We start from the raw sequence: 19,660 nt of genomic DNA, 5'->3' as shown, positions 1-19,660 counted from the left end.
TGAACCCAGGTCACAAGAACATTATCTGGGTCTCTGGATTAACAGTCTAGCGATAATACCACTAGGCCGTTCCCTCCCCAGGATTGGAGGGGATTCTGCCCCTCAGAAGCCCCTCTATCAATTTGCCCACAGATGTCTTTAGTTCCCTGGCTTTTCATTACCACCTTTCTTAAATAGTGGCGCCACATGGAAATATATCACCATTCCTTACAATCCTGGAATTTCGTCTCTAATGGCATTGTGGGTCAACCCATAACAGATGGTTTGCCGCGGTTCAAGAAGGCAGCCCACCACCATCTTCTCAAGGGCAGCTAGGAATGGACAATAAAAGCTGGCCAGCCAGTAAACCGCAAATGACTAAAAAAAAAATGTAATAATGGTTCATCAGAGCCAAGCCCTAGGGTGACAAAGATTGTCCATTGGTGAGAATTTGAGGAGAATGTACCTATATTCTCAAGAGTTTAGAAGAATGAGGCCTCACTGAAATTTACAAAATTCTTAGAGGGCTCAACAGGATAGATATAGGAAAGTCTTTTCCCCTGACTTGGCACCCTAGAACCATGGGATTCAGACTCAGAATGAGAGGTAGGTTACTTAGCACTGAGTTGAGGAGGAATTTTTCATTCAGAGAGTGGTGACTCTTTGGGATTCTCTACCCTTGAGGACTGGAAGTCGGTGACTGTATATTCAAGACAGAGATTGATAAGTTTCTAAATGTCAAAAAATATCAAGGGGTTTGGGAATATTTTGGAAGTATAGTGTTGAGGTAAAAAGTCAGCTGTAATCTAGTTGAATGACAATGTAGCCTGAAAGATCTGAATGGCCTATTCCTGCTCCTAATGCTTACGTTCATGTGACCTATATTATTCTTTCTCTGGTACATTCTCTCTAAATTTCTATCCTTCTGATTCAATCTGACTTTTTCACTCCTCTCTAATGTATGATATTCCGTGGATTTCCTTTTCTCCTGTCATTTGCTTATTCTCCATCAGCCTCTTTCACAATCTTTAACTCACATATCCATTCTGCCTCTACAGATGGAATGAAGTTGGAGCCACAGGACTTTGCAGGCAGTGATTCTAACCACACAGTTGAGATCATACCAGTTGACAGCAGCAAAGAGCTAACCACAGTGAATGGTCAGTGCAAAAAAACAATCACCCCTGAAATGATTCTGAAACGAATGATCTTATAAGGCACCATCTCCATTCCTATGTTACTTTAGTTTTGCAGAAGTAGTTTAGATGATTCTATAACAAAACGATCATCAACTGAAGAAAGGACTAAAATGATTTTTTTAAATACCTTAGGAATGGATATAGGGTGGTTGATTCTCAAGTTAGCGTGTTCAGTGTATCACAATAAGGGACAAGATTGTGAAAAGTGAAAAGAACCTGTAAAGAAAATTAAGTCAGAATTTGTAAAATAATGCAGAGCAATGTTTGAAAGCTAGAATTGTGGTACACATGTTTCTGAGTTGATGTTTTCATTCATATCTTGTTAAGTGAATAATGTTAACAGCTTGTGTATTCTAATTCTCTCATGTCTAAGTATTTACATGGAGCCTTGTTGCAACCCAAGACCGTTCCCAGCCAATTAACAGCAAAATGCAAGCAAAGAAAGGGGAGTTTATGTTTTCACCATTCCTTTGCATGTTAAGTGTTTTTAAACTTGTACCTATTATAAGAAATGTTGAGAGAATTTGTAAAGAATTAACATGATTACTAGGTTTTGTGAACAATATGGTGAGTTGAGAATTAGAATTTTGTTGGTATTATTGCTGAGTATCTGGTATCAGTGAATGACATGGTACCCTGTTAGGTCAGCTGGTTATGGTAATGAAAGTTTGCATTGAACACTCCCAGTCCTTGTTGAGTTAGCTGGCATTAGCGATAGCACTGAAGCAGGAAAGGGTAATTGAGCAGATTTCTGATGTTTAGTGCTGTTTAATGTTTCTGCTTATGCAAAGTTCAAGTGTGTAGATAGGCACTGCGAAATGGATCGACAGAACTGTGACACCGTGCCATCTGTGGACAAGCAGTGTGCTCATATTTCAGAGTTGAATTTCCATGCAAGTTCTCCCACATGTTATTTCATTCAAAAATCTGTGACACTTCCTGAAGTAATGGCAGAAGCATGGTTGGTGATCAGGAGAATCCCTGGTTCAAATTCAAATCTTCTAATGCCCAGTTTCAGACATGCAGATTGGGCACATGGTGAGTTCGCGGCAGACAACAAACACCATGGTCTATACCAGCTTAAGAAGACAGAGTTTTCAGTAGTGAAAGCAGAAGAACTGATTGAAGAAATGAAATGAGACCATTTTCTTTGGAAATGTAAAATGGTTCCAGTTTACTTTCCTGGACCCATACCTGTTGATCATTGTAGTTTCCCGGAGTTAATAAGCTGCTTTCCAATGGATCATGATGGAGTTAGATGTTTGGAATTCATGCCCTTGATGGAGTTTAGAAATTTAGCTCTAAGTATTAGTTATATTACTCCTCATTGAGGAGGTGATGGAACAATGTAATGTGACAGAACCGAATACGCAATGGTGTGTACTTCTATTATCTAGATTTTTTAAGTTCCAGTTCCTTTAACACTCATCGTTTACATTGGGTTTATCTCAAGTCTGTTCTAAGTCTGACTGACAGACCTTGAACCTTGACTCAGTGGTTAGCTTCAATTTTTCAGTGCTACACGAGTCATTAATCCGTCGTGAATTTGTTCGGTTTCAGTCTGTTTCATGTATAACAATATCACTCGTTTTCACATTACTCTTGGAGAGATTTTAACCCCTTGAAGAGTTTATTCCTAGTTCTTCTGCCCTTGTTTTTGCACCTGACATCACAACATAAACTTAGGAAACAAGTGCAAGTGGAGTATTGCAGTGCTTGTCTAAAAGAAGTCTACTACTTAGTGATCAATCATTATTTATTTAATAATTAAAGCTGACAATTCAGTATAGTGCTGAGAGACTGTTAGATTGTTAGAAGTTTTTTCCTTTATTTGTGAAGTCTATCTGCTTGTTTATGCAGACATTAAAACTCTCAGGGCATTTGTTAAAGCAGAGCAGTCTTTCAAGTGTCATACTCAGGCATCAGCTGCCTCTCTCTCTCTCTCTCTATTCTTCCTTACCCTCCACCCCTCCCCTCTCCCCCCCCCCCCCCAAAAAAAAACAAAATGAATTGATGGTGCTGAACCAGTTAAAATGTTTGGAATTTTGTGCAAAATGATTGTTACATAACAACAGCAATTGCTATAATAATTATTTCTGATTGAAGAACTGAATAATATTTCTGAGAGCGTTGAAGTAGTGTTAAACAAGTCTAAAACTTTGAATCGTGCAGTGCAGCTTTTGAAAAGGTTCAGCAGCCAAATACATTTACGGATTTGTATTGCAAAATGACAGATTGCCTCAAAGCGTTTCACACTTATCTACATTTGTTTGGACATTCCACAGTTACTGATCATAGAATAATTTTATACAGGAATAAACTTGCTTAAAGTATTGGCAAAGATCTTTAGCTCAGGTTATGGATGAACCTGTCTTAGGTGGTAGATATATTCCAACCACCTCTTTCACACTCTATTTGGGTTTCTTCACTGGGCTTAATGAATTATGAAATGGACAACATTTGTCATCCCTCATTTTACAGCACTCACAAGACAAATTTGCAGCTTAAAGTTTTCAATAAGAAATGTGTAATAGAAAATGTAAACTGGGTGTAATCTTTGCCTTCCTTGTACTTTTTACTGTAATTGTTATTTCTGGAATAATATTGAAAGTTGCAAACTGTTGAAATTAATGTTGAAGTTGAAGGTAATGTTTGCATTACGTTTGTTCTTTTGGTTACGTAGTAAAACTTGCAGTCTTGTCAGATGACTTCTTTATTGTAACTGAAATGAATTTACTACTTTTTGTATTTCTGTACGTGTAAGTATAGAAATGCTGTGCTCACTAAATATGTGCAGCTTTTTTCTCCTGCTAAGTAATATTCAGTGTAACATGCATTTAAAGACCGGTGAGAAACATTCCCACTGTGCGTATTTGTGGGAGTAATACCATGTAACCTGCTGATTTATGCAAGTAGCAATTACAGTTGCTTGTGTATGGCAGTAATGGCAGCCAGTCGATTGAAATGGGAAATTAACATCCGGGCTGCTGAAGTGTTCCTTATAAATGTGTCCCCCATTTTAAGTATCTTCTGATGGTGTCTTTTAGTTTTAAATAGTTTGGTAAATTGGGGAACTTCCACAATTTGTGCTGCCACCATTTTCATTTTAGGGCAGTTATTGAGTCTGAAAAGAAAACTGCTACTCAAGTGTGTTCCTCCTCAGTTCTCCTGCCTCATCACCTGTCCTGCCCCCTGAATCTCCTGCATGGCACAACCCACTTCGCCAACACCTCTTCCTCCCTCTTGCCACTCCTATCCCAAACTTCATTCAAAATGTAGGTTCAGGAGAGGAAAGTGGCCAATGGGAGGGAAGTGGTAAGTAAGAGATTTGGGAGTGGGATGTGTAGCTGGAATCAGGAGAGGTAGCAGGTGAAAACGAGAAACATGGAAAGCTGGATTAAGTGCTACTAAACAACACCAGGATCAGTGTTCTTACAGCAGTAAGATATAGAATCGGGAGTAGACCATTCGGTCCCTCAAACCTGTGCTATCATTAACAAGACCATGGCTTATCAGAATCTTCTTTCATACCAGTTTGTCTGCCAACTCCCCACACTTCCAAAATCTACGTACCTCTGCTTTAAATACTTCTGGTGATCTAGCCTCCACAACACTCTGGGGTAGAGAATTCCAGACATTCACTGTCGTCAGGGAGAAGAAATTACTTTGCAGCTTAGTTTGGAATGAGTATCCTCTATTTCTATAAGTTTATTCCCCAGTTTGAGATTCTCTTCCCCCCCGACCCCACTAGTGGAAACATCTTTTCAACATGTACCCTGTCAAGCCCCCTCAGAATCTTGTATGTTTCAATGTGTACTCCCCTCGTTCTTCTAAACTGTTAACAAATAAAGGACTAACCTGTTTAGTATTTCTTGTTAAGTCACCCCCTTAAACACAGAAACCAGCCTTGTGAGCCTTTTTGAACTGCCTCCAATGAGAACCAAAACAATATTCAGTAGTCCAGGTGTAGCCTCACCTACATACAGTACTCCATTGCATAGAAACTAGGTGGTGATAATTACTGAGATGGAAGTCAGAGTGGTAACCTGGTGACCCCAGCTCGCTGCTTGTTCTGCCCAGCCTTCACCATGCACTCACCAACATCTCCGAGCACCGTTCATGGGCAGGGACTGCATGCACACCACCACCAGACACCCCCGCCCTTCCATTAGGACTCCCACATTCTGTTGGCAAAGCAGGACGCTAGTTACCCCCTCTAACTTGTTCAGCGCAAATAAAACACCTTTCAGAGCACCTGTGGGCTGTCAGTGCATGACCAGGTGGGCAGCTGGGCTTTAAAGATGGTGCTAGTGTCACAAATCCTGAGAGATTCCGGCAGTGGTCAGCCACAGCTGGGAGAAAATGTCAAGTAGGATGCCACGGAGGACTTCGTGCATATGGGTTCAGAGTGTTTTATTTTCTCTTCATGCTTTTGTTAAATTGGGATTGTTCTATGTTTGGACACTGGGTGGCGCAGTTATGCTTTAGAGAATATAAGCTTTCAAACAAAAGATCCAGAAAGAACAGGAAACGCACTCAACAGGTGAAGCACCATCTGTTGATAGAAGTGGGTAAATTAATGTTTGAAAGTGGAATCTTTACCAGCCCTCAGAATTAGCTCCTTCCACTGATCAGGTGCTTAGCCTCACTTGTATTTTGAAGCTGCCAGAGTTTAATTTACTGTTTTTCATGCAACATCCTCAGAGCAATGGAACTCAGCAACGAAAATAATTAGAAAGGGCATTTGGGAATGGGCTGTACATTGCAGGGTGGTGGTATTAGGTGGAGATGAAATCTTGACTCCCACCATGTTGAGATGTAGCGACTGAGTTAGACGTATGTTTGTGCGTGTTATCCTACTGAACACAAAACACAAAATTGTTGCTTCCACAACAAAGTGATGGCTGGAACACTCCAGCATGTGCCAACTATGAGGTATGCCAATACATTTAGCTCTTTGACTAAACTAGTCTCAACAAATAACCATAACGTGCACTTGAATAATGTGAAGCCAGTGTAAATATTTACAAGTAAAATTTGCATTTTCATAACATCAGTTCTACCTTTGTGCTCTCACTAAATCTTATTTCAGTGGAGTTAGGCAGGAAAATTGTGGCCATGATGAAGAGTCTCCCAGTTTGTCCAGTAATCTGTTTTATAGCTGCCTGCACCTGCAGAATTGTCCGCTGGTGGCAACTTTGCGAACTGAAAAGCTGTCTGGGTGCATCTGGGCACCTGATTGCACATGTCTCTCATTTACCCCAGCATTTTAAATTTTAATTGTAATCAAATGGGGAAAAAAAATCAGAGTTCATCCCCCACTTCCTGTTTTAGCATCTGAAACAGAGCAGCATGGTTAAAATTCTGTCCATGGTGTTCGTTCAAATGGGATGTATTGAAGCCATACATCATATTCCAGAATGAGAGACAATGAAACTGCAGATGCTGGAATCTAAGGTAGACACACAGGAGGCTGGAAGAACACAGCAGGCCAGTCAGTATCTGGAAGAAAGCAGCAGTCAATGTTTTGGGTATGACCCTTCTTCGGGACTGGATGTAGGGGTAGGGGGAGCTGCAGATAAAGAGGGGGGGTGGAAGTAGAATGGTGGTGATAGGTGGACACTGGTGGTAGGTACGATCTGTTTGGTTGATTGTAGGGATGAATCCAGTTGGTGGGGCTGGAAAGGGAGCTGAGGGATGTGTGGGAAGGTTATTTGAAATTGGAGACTTCAATGTTGAGTCCTCTGGGCTGTAGAGTGCCCAGGCGGAAGAACCAGTGTGGTTCCTCAAATTTGCGTTCCGAGTCGCTGCAACGCTCTAGGAGGCTGAGGACGGACATGTCGGAGGGGGAGTGGGACGGGGAGTTGAAATGGGCGGTAACCAGGAGGTTGTGTTGGCTGTTACAAGCCAAGCGGAGATGCTTAGCGAAACAGTCACCTAGTCTGTGTTTGGTTTCACTGGTGGAGAGAACACCATATCGGGAACACCAGATACAATAGACTAGTTTTGAGGATATCCATGTAAAGCTCTGTCTCACTTGGAAGGGTTGTTTTGTGCTCTGAATGGACGTGAGGGAGGGAGTGCATGACCAGGTGTTGCATCTTTTACAGTTACAGGGGAAGGTACCAGGCAGGTTGGAATGGTTTGTGGAGAGTGTGGCACAAACTATGGAATGGTCCTTGTGGAAGGCAGAGAGGGATGGGGCGTGGAAGATGTTCCGGGTGCTGGGGTCTAACTGGAGTTGGTGGGAGTGTTTGACGATGATGTGTTGGATGTGGATACTGGTGGGGTGGAAAGTGAAAGCGGGCAGTGAGACAGAGCTTCACCTTCAGGGGGAGGCGATAGCCTAGTGGTATTAATGCTGGAATGTTAATCCAGAGACCCGGGTAACAATCCCGCCACAGCAGATGGTGGAATTTGAATCCAGTAAATATCTGGAATTAAGAGTGACCATGAATTCATTGTCAATTGTTGGAAAAGTCCATCTGGTTCATTAACGTCCTTTAGGGACAGAAACTGCCAACATTACGTGGCCTACATGTGTCTCAATAGACAATAGGTGCAGGAGTAGGCCATTCGGCCCTTTGAGCCAGCACCACCAGTCATTATGATCATCACTGATCATCCACAATCAGTATCCTGTTCCCGCCTTATCCCCATACCGTCGATTCCACTATCTTTAAGAGCTCTATCCATTTCTTTCTTGAAAGTATCCAGAGACTTGGCCTCCACTGCCTTCTGGGGCAGAGCATTCCATATATGGACTCCAGATCCACAACAATGTGGTTGACTTAACTGCCCTCTATACAGTTAGGGATGGACAATAAATGCCGCCACCAGTGATGCCCTCATCCCGTGAATGAATAAAGGACCTGCATCTCCAACCTAGTCTATTGCATCTGGTGCTCCTGATGTGGTCTTCCCTACACCAGTGAGACCAAACATAGACAAGGTGACCGTTTCGCTGAGCATCTCTGCCTGGCCCATAACAGTCATCCTAACCTGGTCACCGCCCATTTCAACTCCCACCCCACTCCCCCTCCAACATGTCTGTCCTCAGCCTCGTCCAGAGTCGCAGTGACTCGGATCGCAAATTTGAAGAACAGCACCTTACCTTCCGCCTGGGCACCCTACAGTCCAGAAGAGTTCTCTAACTTCACAAAACCTTCTCACCCATCCCCCAGCTTTACTTCCAGCCCCACCGCCTCGCTTCCATTTCACCATCCAGCCACCAACCAAATTCATCCCTCACATTGACCAGCCAGCTCGTACCTACCACCAGTGCCCACCTATCACTACCATTCCACCGCCACCCTTTCCACCTTTCTTTATCTGCAAATCTGCCTACTCCCACATCCAGTCCTGAAGAAGAGCAATACCTGAAATGTTGACTGCTCCTTTCCTCCAGATGCTGCCTGGCCTGCTGTGTTCATCCAAATTTCAGAATAATACTGGGTTGTAAAAATTTTACAAACTTTCCTGTAATTTTTCCATCCTGTAATATGCTTACAAAGTGTAGTTACTTGTAGGAAACTAGGTAATACAAAATAGCAAGAACTAAAATGGAAAAAGGCGAGATAAGGTAGGATTGAAGGATGGAGACAGTAAGGACTGCAAATACTGGAAGCTAGAGTCAATAAATGTGGAGCTGGAAAAACAGCAGGTCAGACTGCATATGAGGTGCAGTAATGTCAACATCTCAGGCCAAATCCCTTCATTAGGTGCTGGGGAGGTGAGCCCAGAAATAAATAGGGGGAGGGGGATGGGTTGGCGGGTGCACAAGTGAGATGGAGATAGGTGGATGCAGATAGAGGGTTATGGTGGTTGGTCATTGGGAAGGGTGGAGTGGATAGGTGAGTAGGAAGATGAACAGGTTGGGGGAGGGGAGGTTTTGGAGCTGGTGAATATTCAGGCCATTATGCTGTAAGCTCCCAAGATGAAATATGAGGTGTTGTTCCTCCAGTTTACATTTGACCTCAGTCTGACAGTGAAGGGGGCCAAGGATGGACATGTCACCATGGGAGGGGGAGTTAAAGTGGATGGCAACTGGAAGTTCAGGTTAGTTGGTGCATGCAGAATGCAGATGCTCCACAAGCTGGTCCCAAAGTCTGGTCTTCCCGATGTAGAGGAGACCACAGTGGGAGCAACAGATACAGTAGATGAGGTTAAATGAAGTGCAGGTGAATTTTTGGCGGATTTGGAAAGATTGTTTGGGACTTTGAATGGAGGTGAGATGGGAAGTGTAGGGGCAAGTTTTACACCTATTATGGTTGCAGGGAAAGGTATCAGGTGTGGTGGATGGGTTGGTGGGGAGTGTGGAGTGAACTGTGGGAAGCAGACGGGCCGGGGGGTGGGGGGGTGGGAAATATCTTTTTGGTGGTGGGGTCTATTTGTAGGTGGTGGAAATGTCAGGATGATTTGTTTGGAGGTTGGTGGGGTGGTATGTGGGGACCAAGGGCACTTTATCCTTGGGGGGAGAAGGTTTGAGGACAGAAGCATGGGAAATGAGGGAGATGTGGTTGATGTCATCCTTAGTAACCGAGGAAAGGAGACTAGGATGGAAGGATGCCTATGTTAAACGTAAACACCATCTGTTGGGATGAATGGTCTGATTGCGCACTAATTTCTTTAATATATTTCAAATACTTTATTTATATATGTTGGTTTCATTTTAGAAATGAATATTAAATACTAGTAGAGACAAAATACTGGAAATACGCAAAAAGATAGGCAACATCTGTGTAATGAGAAACAGTTTACATGTCGAGACATTCATCAGGATTTGTTACAGGCTTTAAACAAGTGGGAAAGAAAGGGAAAGTCTCTGATGGGTGGGGAGCAGGTGAGATTAAATGAGAAAGGAGATAATGCTGCAAAGAAGGTAGTAATGGAAGTTATAGTGGTAGATAGAATGGATCTAGAGGAGATGTAAACAAAAATAGAATAATCATTTCCAAGAACTGCAATCTTAAAAAAATATATGGGGCCAATGATTATGACCTGAAATGAGATGTTGAGTGTGGAAGGCTGTCTCGCATCAAAAAATGAAGTGATGTTTCTTAATTTCATTTTCATTGAAGTTTCCATTGAGGTTCATTAGAACAGTGTAGACTGCCATGGTCAGAGTGGAGTTGGGCAGAGGATTAATATGTTGTGGGTTTGGCCTTTGGACTAAATTTGAATTCTCCAATTGTCAATCGAGAAGGACGAGGGCAGAGACATGAAAACACTCTGTTCCGCGAGTTTCCCTCTAAGCCGTTCACCATCCTGACTTGGAAATATGTCACCACTCTTTTACTGTCATTGGGTCTAAATCCTGGAGTTGCCTCCCTCAGGGCATTGTGGGTCAACCCACTGCACATGGACTGCAGCATTTCAAGAACGCAGCTCACCACCACCTCAAGCGGTAACTAGGGTTGGGCAATAAATGCTGGCCAGCCAGCAATGCTGACATTATGAGAAGATTTTTTTTAAAGAAGTGATCATCCAACTTGTGTTTGGTATGCTCTGTGCAGAGGAGGTCGAATTTGTGGCAGTCCTTCCAATAGCCTCCAATCTCTGCACGAAGAGTATTGTATTTAATCAGTAGACTAAAAGGAGACCTGGGGACCCTTTTAGGACCCCAGTTTTTTTCTCTGTGATTCATCCAGTCTGACCATGCAGTCCTTTGTATTACCTCTGAGAGTTAAATAAGAGTGGTGTTTGTGACTTGTATTACTGTGAGATGTCCATGCCAAATCCAATGCTTGAATATGTTGTGTCAACATATTTGTAATGGTGTTGCAGAAGCCCATACCACCAGCTAGGTATGCTGAAATATGAAGGATAATTTGAGGATGGACTACATGATTTTAACTTCCATTTTTCTGTGGCAAATACAGATTGTAACAGAGAACATGTAGCAGAACTAGGTGCCCATCCCTCACCCTGTGCTGCTAGGAAGTTAAGAGAAAAGCTATTTTGTTCAAAGTTGGGGCTGGCATCAGTCAGACAGGTCCTGATTTGGACGTGGGCACGGACTTTGTATTCAGTACTAACAGACTGAATGCATATACCATCTTGCCAAATATTGATTCCTTGAAGTGTTTTTTAAATTGATCATTATCTGAGCAAACCAGGTTTTTTTTAAAGGGGCATTGCCTTCAGGAACGTAACCTTTCATCCACTTCTTCTCTACTTGACAAGGAAAGGACTACTTCTCATTACACCTGAAAGAGTGACATTGAAGTATCAATAATTTGCTGCGGGTGCTGGGAATCTAATTATAAACAGAATATCAGAAAGGTCAGACAACAGCTGTATGGAGAGGAAGATAGATTCAATATCTCTGACCTTGTTACCTTCCAAAAGAAGGTGCTTCAAAATGTTTGTAAATAAGGAGGAGAGATGTGTTGATTTACCAGCAGAGAGATTTTTCTTTTATTGCAGACAAATTGGAAGCTGGTGAAGAATGCGGATTTGGCATTGTTCTGTGATTCCTTTAAAACTACCCTTCAGATTTGCCCCTAGTAGGATGTGCAAAATCATTGTAAACTCCAGTCTAGTTTCAGCCTGATCAACCCATCTCCGTACAGCTCAGCATGCTGTCTAAAACACAAACCGTTATCCTTGAGAGTGTCCTCAACTCTAACCTCTGGCCTGCCTTGCTGGAGAGGGACTGTCAACCTCTATCATGACATTTTGGATAATGTCGCGTTGTTCAAATGCATTCAGCTGTTCCTCAGGAGAAGGGAAGTGGTTTTATCAGGTCACCATGGCTCCTTGCACGCCAGCCCCCTACTGTTAAGCTCACGTCTGCCAGACAACTTGACAAGGGATTGTACACAAGCAGCAAACTTCTCACTATTGCTCCTAAAGTGCATCAGTACAGACAGACCAACCAACCATCCTCCCCTATTGTACTAATGCCACTGTTCAGCTGGGTCATGCCCAACATTGACATGTCACACTTGGCAGGGTCAGAGTCTGATAATTACTGACGAGACTCAGAAATGAGAAAGGCAAGGAGGCAAATGGTGAGTTTATTAATTAATTTTAAAGGGGGAAAAAATCCAGTGAAAATGAATTGAACTGCAGTGAGACACTTAGTGAAAATATTGTAAGGTTTATCCCTAAGTTGTCAATTTCATTGGGTTTCAGGGAGAATTTATCTTTGGAAGGCCCAATGTGATATTTTGCCTATTGTCTCATACTTCCTCATCAACTACCTGCCACGTAACCATGGGCTTCCCCAAGCCTAATTCTACCACTCGCCGTAGTCTGAAGAATTCATCACTACCTGGGTAACTTGGAATAAACTGTCATCTGTGGCACCCATGTCATCTTTTAAAGACATCCAGACCAGCACTGTCCATCCAGAACTGCTGTGCATGGTTCCTGACATTTGCTCAGGACATGGCCAAAACAGAGAAATTTGTGTACTGTTGTAGACAGTCACCCTGAGGTCCTGGTGGACGAAGTGATGCAGAGCACAATGTTCTCTTTACCACCCCCCCCCCCCCGAAGTGGCAGAGGACACCGTGTCACCAGACCCTGCTAGCCTAGTCCAGTGTCACCATCTGGGTCATTGCAGTCTCAGTCCACTGGAGGAATGCCCAGCAGTAAAAGGAGAAGATCAATGATCTTCCTCACCCAACTAGGGTAAATGTCACTATTTTCTTTTCCACCTCACCCTCACTCCATTTCTGCTTCTCAAACTACCACCCACCAAATTGAATGCTCTATTTCATGCAACAGCCATCCCACACCACCATCTCCTAATTCTGCTTTGCCTGTGCAAGGGCTACACATTCGCTTGGGACACCTCACTACCTTTACTCACTAGCATCAACACTGATAGCTGTCTCACAGTTCCTCCCTCCTTTCTAACTTCAGGCATTGGTTAGAAAGTTCTAGGACAGATCCTGAGTGTCTGATATTCCTTTGGGAAGCAGATATTTAAGAGGCATTTAGACAGACACATAAACAGGCTGGGAATGGGGGGATACAGATCATGTGCAGGCAGATGGGATTAGTTTAGAATGGCATCGTGGTCAGCACAGATGCTATAGGCTGAAGGATCTGTTCCTGTGCTGCACTAAATTGGTTTGAATTTAAACTGGGAGACATAGTCAGCCATCACCCAGCAGTGTTGGTTAATCTCCATAAAGATGCTGAGCATATTTTCAGCTCGGACATTATGACGAAGTGCAATTTATCTTTTGACTTGGTCAATTGTTTTATTTGGCAAATGCCCATGCTAAGTGAGGCCTCAGCCGAGATTGCAACACGCCCATGCACGTAGAGAACCTGTATAATGGGGGAATCAGTGGATTAGACACATGGGAATGACTGAGGACCCAGCAGCATGGACAATTCTATTGGAGCACAGGAGTGCAGTCATCAGTCACAAATACGACTGTAGTCATGTGGAGGGCAAGGTCCTGATAGATTTGGCCCAAAGCTGCAAAGACAATTCGCTTTCCCAAGCAGGCATACGGGGAGGTGGTCAAGGATATTAGCAGCTTGTTAACCCTGTAATGTCTACCAATATAGCCTGTAAAGAAACCAGTTCTTGGCAGCTCACCATCAATTAGACGGAACTAAATAACACCACCCCAACCAAGGCACCGACAGTCATGACTATCTCTAAAACCATGGCAGGGCCCATGGGCAAAATATTTCACTGTATTGTCCATTAGTAATGGATTTTAGTCCATCCCCCTCCACTGACATTGCCAATATAAAATCACCTTCATATTTCACATGGTCCTGTTGGCCCTAGGGTTTTCACTATCCTCCACCAATATTTCATCAGAGGCTGACTAAAGGATTAGAGAGGTTTCCCTGACTGGATTGCTTGGTACAGAAAGTGGACTATCTCCTCCTACAGACAGGAACAAGGACCAAATGTTTGACACTGTTAAAGGAACTGTTAACCCTTTTCGCTGCCCTAGGACTGAAAATTAACCCCCAAAAAGGCATAGTTCATGAGGTCCCAGTCTGTGTACTTGGGAACTGGGAGAGGGAGAGGGAGGATCCAGCTGTTGTGGTCCACGTTGCGACAAACAACATAGGCAACACTAGGAAAGAGGACCTGTTTAGGGATTATTAGGAACAAAATTAAATAACAGGCCCTCAAGGGGTATAATCTCTGGATTGCTGCCTAAGTCACATGCAGATTGACATAGGGATTTGAGAATAAGGGAAGTAAACACATGGCTAAAGGAATGGTGCGCCAAAGAGGGTTTCTTTTTGATGGGGCCCTGACATCAGTATTGACCATTGGGATGGTCTCCACCTGAACCGAGCTGGGACCAATGTTCTGGTTAAAGGGGTAAATAGGGTGGTCAGCAGGACTTTAAACTGGAAAGTTGGGGGTGAAGGAAGCGTAAAACTCCAAGAAGTATAACAACTAATAGGAAACAAAACAGCAGGTTAACATCGGTGAGGTTGGATTCAATTGCATAGAAAAATATGAAAAAATGAAAATAAGAGAGAACTCGGAAGCCTAACCTTGGTCATTGGTAAGATTTTGGAATCAATTGTGAAGGATGAGATTTCTGAATACTTGGAAGTGCATGGTAAAATAGGGCAAAATCAGCATGGCTTCATCAAGGGGAGGTCATGCCTGATAAAACTGTTAGAATTCTTTGAGGAGGTAATGATCAGGTTAGGCCAAGGAGAGCCAATGGATGTTATCTACCTAGACCTTCAGAAGGTCTTTGACAAAATGCCACAGATGAGGCCGGAAATTTTGCTCAGGAAAAACTGGGTGGCTTTTAATCAGTTAAAGGCCTACAGAACCCAAAGCCACAGCCACCAACTCCATATGCTTCTAAGGGAACTGAGGAAAGCAGACCCTAACCCAAAACCAAACCCAGACCTAGTCCAAATTCCCGATCCTGATCCAGGCCAGGATCCTGGACCAGCCTTGAAAACCATCCCTCGTGAAGCCTCAACGTCAGGAACTGTCTCACAACTGGTCCCACCAACTTTGGCCAGTAGAGGCACGCAACAGCCCTGAAGTAAAAGGGATGGTTCAATACAGTCCGCTCAGAAAGTATCCTGTGCATTGTGTTAAGGCCTTGACAAAGACAACACTTTTATGATGGCTGTCATTCTGATGGTTACAACGAGACACGGTGGAGGACCAAACCATTGGTAGTGAGAGCACTCTCACCTAGACAAAGGGCACAATTTCATTCCACCCCGCAAAAAACACACACACAGCCCCCATTACACCCCAGCCCTGGTGCTCTGCCAGGCCAAGTTGGTCATACAGGCACCAGTGCCGTACAGTATGATAGATAGCCATCAGCATCATTTTTGACTTCTGGGCCATCTTCACCTCTTGGCCATTTCTTGTCATCTCATCTTTGCCTTATCCAAATCAAAGACCAGTTTTGACTTCTGGCCATCTTTTCATCTCGCGCTTAAAATTTAATCATTGGGACCTCTGGTGGTGCCAATGGAACAGCATGCCATTTTGGATTAACCAGTGTCGAGTCTTAAGTGAAGTCTGACACATGTACACAATTGACTGACAAGAAGGGGATTTGGGAGAATTCTGTAAAAGCACAGGAGTAGCCTGGTGGCTCAGTAGTTAGCACTGCAGCATCACAGTGCCGGGGGGGTTCAATTCCACTCTCAGGTGACTGTGTGGAGTTTGCACATTCTCCCTGTGTCTGTGTGGGTTTCCTCTGGGTGCTCCAGTTTCCTCCCACAGTCCAAAGATGCGCAGGGTAGGTGGATAGGCCATGCTAAATTGCCCATAGTATTCAAGGATGAATGGATTATACGGGGATGGGTCAGGGTGGGATGCTAAGGGTCAGTGTGGACTTGTTGGACCCACACTGTAGGGATTCTATGATTCTATCAATGAACACATTTGGTGAGGAGTTTGGCCAAGACCAGAAGAGTTAAAAAAGAAATCATACGTGCAGAAGGATGCAAGGTCTCTAAACTTGGTCCAATATTAAACAAGGATAATAACAGAGACCATCTTGGTCCCATCTTCAAGGTGACAACATGCAGCTTGTTGGTCTACTTCATCAGCTAGAATGCCAGGGTGTGATCATTGGAAGCACTAATTAGCCAAGTGTACACCTATCCTGGTTCACTGGAGACAGATGAATGTGAAGATGATTTTTTGGTGGGTCCATCCCAACAAATCCAGAATGTTTGGTGATAACAACCAGCTGGAAGACAAATGAGAGTATTGCTACCTGGCTTTTCTGCAAACAGATTGACAGAAATGGGATGTTTAGCTACCAGCCTGTAGACAGGGCTAGAAAGTGGGCAGCAATACCTGGGAAAGTCATGGAGGAGAGGGGAAGTTGTTCTGAACAAAATTAGAAAATGGGCTCAAAGTGCACCCCACACTTTTGACCAAGGATGGCTGAGGACCACAAAATATGGTGGTTTTAAAGCACATAGCTCAACCTTGTGTGACAACATACACCTCAAATTCGTGCTGGGGCTGTTCCATCTATCAGGAACCCAGCTGACAGGACAGTGCCCTTCCTAACTTCAAATATTATACTTGTATTTGACCATTCTACTATTAGGGAAAATCAGACCTAGGCAAGTGAAGTGTAGTACAAGAGGTATGTTCGAACATAGAGGACCCTTTGCAGCATCTATGGCCAGAAATTAGATGAGAAGTCTGACGAGGCTGACCTTGATGTCAGGATGTACATCTTTTATAAAAATCCAAAAGAACCGCAGATGCTGGAAATCAAAAACAAAAACAGAAATTCCTGGAAAAAAAACCCGGCAGGTCTGGCAGTGCCTGTGGAGAGAAATCAGAGTTAACATTTTGGCTCCAGTGACCTTTCTTAAAAACCTATCTTTTAAGCTTTTCATTAATGGTGTGGCAAAATTTTCATTAGGCTGCGGCAAGTTGCCAAAGATTGGATTATTGCTTGTTGAAGTCTTTTTGACTCACTTCATTAATATTTTGCTTTGAACTTACTAAATGTTCCAAATAAGCTTGATGTTGAAGAAAACTCAACCTTGAAACCAGAATCAGCTACCTGAGTCAGTTGTTCCAAAGGACTTCATTGGCCAAGGGACATGAATATCTCAATTCACACTCCATGGGCACTGGCTACACACATTCCACATCCATGGACATTGATATCCAACATTTGCCAGCCTCCAAGAACCTACATAGCACTTCTCCAAACCACTTTAACAATCATAGAGTCAAACAACACAGAAATAGACCCTTCAGTCCAACCAGTCAATGCCAACCATAATCCCACTAGTCCCACCTGCCTGCACTTGGCCCATATCCCTTCAAACCTTTCTTATTCATTAACTATTCCAAATGTCTTTTAAACATGTTTCAGAGATAGTAGGAACTGCAGATGCTGGAGAATCTGAGACAACAAGGTGTAAAGCTGGATGAACACAGCAGGCCATGCTGCATCATAGGAGAAGAAGAGCTGATGTTTCGGGTCTAGGCCCGAAACATCAGCCCCTCCTGCTCCTCTGATGCTGCTTGGCCTGCTGTGTTCATCCAGCTCTACACCTTGTTATCTCTGTCTTTTAAACATAGAACATTACAGCACGGTACAGGCCTTTCGGCCCTCAATGTTGCGTCGACCTGTCATACCGATCTCAAGCCCATCTAACCTACACTATTCCATGTACGTCCATATGCTTATCCAATGACGACTTAAATGTACCTAACGTTGGCGAATCTACTACCGTTGCAGGCCAAGCGTTCCATTCCCTTACTACTCTCTGAGTAAAGAAACTACCTCTGACATCTGTCCTATATCTTTCACCCCTCAATTTAAAGCTGTGCTCACCGTCACCATCCTGGGAAAAAGGCTCTCCCTATCCACCCTATCTAACCCTCTGATTATTTTATATGTTTCAATTAAGTCACCTCTCAACCTTCTTCTGTCTAATGAAAACAGCCTCAAGTCCCTCAGCCTTTCCTCGTAAGACCTTCCCTCCATACCAGGCAACATCCTAGTAAATCACCTCTGCACCCTTTCCAAAGCTTCCACATCCTTCTTATAATGCGGTGACCAGAACTGTATGCAATACTCCAAGTGCAGCCGCACCAGAGTTTTGTACAGCTTGACCATAACCTCTTGGTTCCGGAACTCGATCCCTCTATTAATAAAAGCTAAAATACTGTATGCCTTCTTAACAGCCCTGTCAACGTGGATGGCAACTTTCAAGGATCTGTGTATATGGACACCGAGATCTCTCTGCTCATCTACACTGCCAAAAATCTTACCATTAGCCCTGTACTTTGCCTTCTGGTTACTCCTACCAAAGTGCATCTCCTCACACTTGTCTGCATTAAACTCCATTTGCCACCTCTCAGCCCAGCTCTGTAGCTTATCTATGTCTCTCTGCAACTTGCAGCATCCTTTGTCACTATCCACAACTCCACCGACCTTAGTGTCGTCTGTAAATTTACTAATCCATCTTTCTACGCCCTCATCCAGGTCATTTATAAAAATGACAAACAGCAGTGGACCCAACACCAATCCTTGCAGTACACCACTAGTAACTGGTCTCCAGGATGAACATTTCCCATCAACTACCACCCTCTGTCTTCTTTCAGCAAGCCAATTTCCGATCCAAACTGCTATATCTCCCACAATTCCATTCCTCCGCATTTTGTACAATAGCCTATTGTGGGGAACCTTATGGAACGCCTTGCTGAAATCCATATACACCACATCAACCGGTTTACTCTCATCTACCTGTTTGGTCACCTTCTCAAAGAACTCAATAAGGTTTGTGAGGCACGACGTTCCCTTCACAAAACCATGCTGACTATCCCTAATCAATTTATTCTTTTCTAGATGATTATAAACCCTATCCCTTATAACCTTTTCCAACACATTACCAACAACTGAGGTAAGGCTCACTGGTCTATAATTACCAGGGTTGTCTCTACTCCCCTTCTTGAACAGGGGAACCACATTTGCTATCCTCCAGTCATCTCGCACTATTCCTGGAGACAATGACAAGTTAAAGATCAATGCCAAAGGCTCGACAATCTCCTCCCTGGCTTCCCAGAGGTTCCGAGGAAAAATCCCATCCGGCCCAGGGGACTTATCAATCTTCACCCTCTGAAGGATTTCTAATACCTCTTCCTTGTGAACCTCAATCCCATTTAGTCTAGTAGCCTGTATCTCAGTATTCTAGACAACATTGTCGTTTTCTAGAGTGAATACTGTTGCAAAATATTCATTTAGTGCTTCCCCTATCTCATCTGTCTCCACACACAACTTACCACTACTGTCCTTGATTGGGCCTATTCTTACTTTCGTCATTTTTTTATTCCTTAAATACCTAAAGAAAGCCTTAGGGTTTACCCTGATCCTATCCGCCAACAACTTCTCATGTCTCCTCCTGGCTCTTCTAAGCTCTCTCTTTAGGTCTTTCCTGGCTACCTTGTAGCCCTCAAGTGCCCTAACTGAGCCTTCACATTGTAACTGTACCTGTATCCTTCACTTTCTCTGGCA

The 19,660-nt window shown here is 43.4% G+C and overlaps 1 protein-coding gene across 1 annotated transcript in view; it reads left to right on the top strand.

Annotated features, from left to right (window-relative positions):
• Positions 1–19,660, top strand: part of LOC125461424 (transcriptional repressor CTCF-like) — a 176,808-nt gene that overhangs the window by 127,897 nt on the left and 29,251 nt on the right. The window contains exon 12 of the mRNA XM_059652880.1: positions 1,038–1,139. Coding sequence (XP_059508863.1) covers positions 1,038–1,139 — 102 coding nt within the window. The remainder of the gene's footprint in view (positions 1–1,037; positions 1,140–19,660) is intronic.

This window comes from Stegostoma tigrinum, chromosome 19 (genome assembly GCF_030684315.1).
Source record: "Stegostoma tigrinum isolate sSteTig4 chromosome 19, sSteTig4.hap1, whole genome shotgun sequence".
In the NCBI taxonomy this organism is placed as follows: Eukaryota; Metazoa; Chordata; class Chondrichthyes; order Orectolobiformes; family Stegostomatidae; genus Stegostoma; species Stegostoma tigrinum.
Note: the sequence above shows the minus strand (reverse complement) of the source record. Positions and strands in the feature narration are given on the sequence as shown.